Here is a 5,197-nt window from a genome sequence, read left to right as displayed (position 1 = left end):
CGCTGGCCAATGGGAGCGCGGGACGCGCCCCCCGCCCCGCCCCCGGGCGCTCCGGTGCCGCCGCCGCGCGCCCCCGGGACCGGCTCCGGCTGCGGCGGCGGCGGCGGGACCCGGCCCGGCCCCCGGGCACCGGCCACGGCAGGTACCGCGCACACCGAGGGGGGAGAACCGGGCCGGGGGCAGCCGGGCCGGAGCCCACCGGGGAGCCCCTCCCCGGGCAGCGGGAGCCCCGGGCGCGGCGGGTTCGGGGGCGGCGGGGACGCGCAGCTGCGGCTCCGTTACAGCGGAGCGGAGCCGTCCCGGGGCCGCGGGGCAGCGGCAGCGCCCGGCGCGCGGGGGGCACCGCGGGGCACGGGCACGGCCCGGGCTCGGGGTCCGCACAACCCCCGGGGGTGCGGAGGGGGCGGCGGCGGGGCTGCGGCGGGGGCAGGACACGGTCCCGTGGGCAGGACGCGGGCGCGTCCCCGACGGGCAGGACATGTCCCCGTGGGCACGACGCGTCCCCCCCCCCGTGGGCAGGACGCGGGCGCGTCCCCCATGAGCGCGACGCGTCCCCCCCACCGTGGGCAGGACACGCACCTGTAGGCACGGCGTGTCCCCCCCCCGGCAGGACGCGTCCCCCACGGGCAGGACAGGTCCCCGGTGGGTGGGACACGTCCCCATGGGCAGGACCTGTCTCCCCCCAACAGGACACGTCCCCCCCGTGGGCAGGGCATGTCCCTACAGGCAGGACGTGTCCCCACGGGCGGGACGTGTCCCTGGGAAGCATCCCCTGGTGCCTGGCGGGACGAGGACGCCGTTCCCGGCTCCCCGTGGCCCCCCGCACCCACGCAGCCCCCCATCCCCTGTCCCGCAGGTCGCCCCCGCGCCGCTGAGCCATGCGGGATCGCCCGGCCCCCTCCCCGCCAGAGCCATGAGCGGCTGCCGGTACAATGGGGGGGTGACACGGCCCCGGGGCCCCCTGAGCGCCTCCGCCCGCTCCCTGCACCCGCTCGAGGGGGAGACCCAGCCCCTGCGGCCCTGCCCGTCCCCCGGCCTCGAGGTGGTGGTGTCGCGGCCGGAGCAGCCCGGGGGTCCCGAGCCCGGTCCGGCGGCGGCCCCGGGACAGGATGCGGCCGAGGAGCGGGGAGGGGAACCCCGGAGGAACCAGAACATCGGGTACAAGCTGGGCCACCGGCGAGCCCTCTTCGAGAAGCGGAAGCGCCTCAGCGATTACGCCCTGATCTTCGGGATGTTCGGCATCGTGGTCATGGTCACGGAGACGGAGCTGTCCTGGGGGGTCTACACCAAGGTTGGGGGGGGCGGTGGGAGGCGGGTGTGGGTCCCTCCGGGGGTGCGTCCGGGCTCACCCTGCCCCGCTCCCCTGGCAGGAGTCGTCGTATTCGTTTGCACTGAAATGCCTTATCAGCCTCTCGACCCTCATCCTCCTGGGGCTCATCGTCATGTACCACGCCAGGGAGATCCAGGTGAGGGGCACCCGCCCGTGGGGGTCACCCGGGGGGGGGTCCTGCCGCCCCGGGGGTCCCACCGGCGCCCTCTGTGCCCCCGCAGCTGTTCATGGTGGACAACGGCGCTGACGACTGGCGCATCGCCATGACCTACGAGCGCATCTTCTTCATCGCGCTGGAGCTCATCGTGTGCGCCATCCACCCCATCCCCGGGCAGTACCTGTTTACCTGGACCGCCCGCCTGGCCTTCACCTACGCCGCCTCCGTGGCCGACGCCGACGTGGACATCATCCTGTCCATCCCCATGTTCCTGCGGCTCTACCTGATCGGGCGCGTGATGCTCCTGCACAGCAAACTCTTCACCGACGCCTCGTCCCGCAGCATCGGGGCCCTCAACAAGATCAACTTCAACACCCGCTTCGTCATGAAGACCCTCATGACCATCTGCCCCGGCACCGTCCTGCTGGTGTTCAGCATCTCCTCCTGGATCATCGCCGCCTGGACCGTCCGCGTCTGCGAGAGGTGCGGGGGGGGCTCCCCGGGGGGGCTCGGGGGGGGGGGGAGTGCTGGGCTGGGGGGCAGCTGAGGACACACGGTGCAGACCCCGAGGGGGAGTCGGGGCAAAGGAGAGACCCCTTTTGGAGAAGAGCCCCCCCGGCTGCCTGGGCTGACCCCCCTTGGCGGGACCCCCGTGGCGGCCACGATGGTTTTTCCAAACCGAACTCGCTTGCCAAGGCGAGGTGGGGGTGGCCGGACCCCCAGGGTGTCCCCAAACCTCTCCCAAGCTCTTCTGTGCCTCCCTGGGGTGGGGCAGGACCCGCTCTCTGCTGCCCAGGTGGAGCTGGGGGTTGCTCAGAGGGGACCAAGGACCTGGGCTCTCACAGAGGGGACCGAGGATCCGGGGGTCTCACAGAGGGGTCCCAGGAGATGGGGGTCCCGCGGAGGGGACCCGGCTCGGGGTGTGCCCGCGCTCCTCAGCTGCTCCCGCGGGGCGGGGCCGGAATGCCCGCGCCGGTGCCCTCCCCGTGCCCGCCCCTTCTGGGCCGGGTCCCCCCCCGGGCCGCGCATTAACTGCTCTTGTTTTCCCTCCCCGACGCTCTGCTGCTTGCAGGGACAAACTGTGAGTGACCCCAGGGACCCCCAGCGCGTCCTGCACGGGGCGGCCCCGCCCCAGGCTTCTGCTTCCCAGAATTTAGGATTAGCTGCAGCCAGAGCCGGGGGTGGGGGGGCAGGGCTGGGGGGTCGGGGGGGCAAAGGGGCCGTGGACACGGAAAGGGGCTGGAGCCCTTTTCCACTTGGAACCTCAGCAGCTGCTTCCTGTCCCCCCTGTGCCCCCCAGCTGGGGGGGCCGTGGTGCCCAGCCTGGCTGTGGGCACGAAATGGGGGTCCTGTGGGGGGGGGGGGGCGGGGCACAGCTCCTTCGGGGCGGGCTCTGGGGGGGCTCTTGGGGGGGGGGGGTGCTGCAGGGATTGCTGCGGGTTCTGGGGTGATCCTGGAAGGGGAAACCCCAGCAAGAAGCTGGGAAGGAGCCACTGGATCCTTATTGCTTTGAACGGGAGGCTTTGGATGAGCCTCCGAAGGGTTTTCCTTGGCTCTGGACATCGTTCCTTGGTGTTTCCCCTCCTTAACCTGCATGTTTTGAGTGCCTGGAGGGAGTCCTGGGTGCTCCTTGGGAGTGGGGAGATCTGCAGATCCTGGGGATCATCACTGTGGGGTGACATCCCGGGCTGCCAACCCCACCCAGGGTGTGGGGTGCCCCCAGCACCTCCCTGCCCTGGGATGGGGGGTGCCCCCAGCACCATCCTGTCCCATGGTGTCCCCCCCATCTCCCTGCCGTGCCCCTCAGTGCCAGATGAGGTTCCAAGCCCCCCGGGGGGGCCAGGTGGGGGGACGCAGCAATCCTAAATTCCTCACCGCACGCTTGAGCCCCACCCCCACCCCACCCCCGGCTTGCTCCCATCTCCCCCCTTCCCTCCCCTCACCCCCAGCACCCCATTTTCCCAGCTCCCCACTGCTCCCAGCATGTCCCAGCCCTGCTGCCCAGCTTGGCCGCTGCTCCGTGTCCCCCCGGCCGGGCTCGTCCCCCCCGTCACGGGGGTCCCTCGGGGAGGGGTGGGGGGCACGGCCGGCCGTGTCCGTGGCACCGGCTCTGGCCACGGAATCTCAAAGCACAGCGTCCCCCGCCGCCCACCCGGGGTCACCCACGCTGGTCTCGGGCCCCTTTCGGAGCTGGGGTGGCCCCCCCAGGAGCTCGGGGTGCCCCCAGTTCATCCAGGTCTCTGCAGGGACGGGGTGTCCCCTCCCCGGGGGTCTGCGGTGACACCCCTGTCCTGTGCTTTGAGATCTCTGGGAGGGCTCCAGGGGGACCGGGGGGGCTGCTCCGAGCCTGTCCCCTTGCTGTCCTCATCCAGCAGCACCCCCCCGACCCAGCCCCACTCCTGGGGGGGCACAGCCCACTCGGGGCATCCCTCCACCCCGGCACCCGTGTCTGGAGCCGTGCCCGATGTCCCCGGGGCGTCCCTGGGGTGCCCCCAACTTCTCTGGGGCTCCCAGCAGCACATCTGGGATCCTGGGGGGACTCTCGTGTGCCGGGAACACGCCCCAAACCCCTCGTGGCAGGGCGGCGGAGGGGCGAGGGCGGTGCCCGCGGTGCCACGGCGGTGACAGCGGCTGCGCTCGGCCCCGGGCAGGTACCACGACAAGCAGGAGGTGACCAGCAACTTCCTGGGGGCGATGTGGCTGATCTCCATCACCTTCCTGTCCATCGGCTACGGGGACATGGTGCCGCACACCTACTGCGGGAAGGGCGTGTGCCTGCTCACCGGCATCATGGTGAGCGCCGCGGTGGGGAGGGGGGACACACACACACACACACACACGGCCCCTGTGCCCCCCCAGACCCCTCCCCTGCCCTCACCCCGGGGGTCCCTGCCCGCAGGGCGCCGGCTGCACCGCGCTGGTCGTGGCCGTGGTGGCCAGGAAGCTGGAGCTCACCAAAGCGGAGAAACACGTCCACAACTTCATGATGGACACGCAGCTCACGAAGCGGGTGAGACCCCCCGGCCCACCCCAGGCCCGTCCCCCCCTCCCCGAGCGGCAGGACCGGCCCTCCCCCGGCCCCACCCACCCCTCATCCCTGGGCATCCGGTGGCTTCCAGGTGAAAAATGCTGCTGCCAACGTACTCAGGGAAACGTGGCTCATCTACAAACACACCAAGCTGGTGAAGAAGATCGACCATGCCAAAGTTCGGAAACACCAGCGTAAGTTCCTCCAAGCCATCCATCAGTAAGTGCCAAACCTTTACCTGCTTCCTACCAGGAATGGTGTCCCATCCCAGAGGTTTTTCTTTTTCCCAGGAGGAGAGCTGGGTGCTTCCTCCCCTTCTGCACCTGCCTGGAGCTCTGGGTTGGGAGCCAGGAGGTCCCTGTCCTTGTCCCCTGCCCCCATCCCCAATTTCCTGTCCCCCATCTCCACTGTCCCCCTCCCCTGTCACTGTCCCTTTTCCTTGTCTTCTGTCCCTTTTCCTTGTCCCTTGTCCTTGTTCTCCATCTACTGTCCCCATCCCCACTTCCTCCCCATCCCCTGTGTCCCCCATCCCTGTCCCCCTCTCCCCTTCCCATCCCCTATGTCCTGTCCTTGTCCCCCATCCCTGGTGTCCCCTGTCCCTGTCCCCTGTTCCCCCCCCCAAACTATGGGATGCTCTCCCAGCCTGTGGGGACCCCGATGCTCCAGGGGTGACCCCAGGGGT

General features: G+C 70.7%; 1 protein-coding gene across 1 annotated transcript; it reads left to right on the top strand.

The window, feature by feature from the left end:
* Window positions 1-875: 875 nt before the first annotated feature.
* LOC113981101 (small conductance calcium-activated potassium channel protein 2-like) lies at window positions 876-4,832 on the top strand. The gene is made up of 6 exons (XM_027708336.1): window positions 876-1,291; window positions 1,371-1,466; window positions 1,552-1,970; window positions 4,139-4,280; window positions 4,387-4,497; window positions 4,607-4,832. Exons 1-6 carry the CDS (start codon window positions 914-916, stop codon window positions 4,736-4,738), a joined length of 1,278 nt encoding a protein of 425 aa, XP_027564137.1. The 5' UTR covers window positions 876-913; the 3' UTR covers window positions 4,739-4,832.
* The last annotated feature ends 365 nt before the right edge of the window (window positions 4,833-5,197 follow it).

This window comes from Neopelma chrysocephalum, unplaced genomic scaffold, assembly GCF_003984885.1.
Source record: "Neopelma chrysocephalum unplaced genomic scaffold, ASM398488v2 Primary Assembly neopelma1_96085, whole genome shotgun sequence".
NCBI lineage: Eukaryota > Metazoa > Chordata > Aves > Passeriformes > Pipridae > Neopelma > Neopelma chrysocephalum.
The sequence above is the reverse complement of the archived record's forward strand: the minus strand, read 5'-3'. Positions and strand labels throughout refer to the sequence as shown.

Excerpts from the sequence above, each read along its gene's own strand:
- LOC113981101 (XM_027708336.1), top strand. The coding sequence starts at position 914 with ATGAGCGGCTGCCGGTACAATGGGGGGGTGACACGGCCCCGGGGCCCC. Across the intron at positions 4,281-4,386 it reads GCCTGCTCACCGGCATCATG|GGCGCCGGCTGCACCGCGCT; the intron begins GTGAGCGCCGCG and ends CCCTGCCCGCAG. Across the intron at positions 4,498-4,606 it reads ACACGCAGCTCACGAAGCGG|GTGAAAAATGCTGCTGCCAA; the intron begins GTGAGACCCCCC and ends GGTGGCTTCCAG.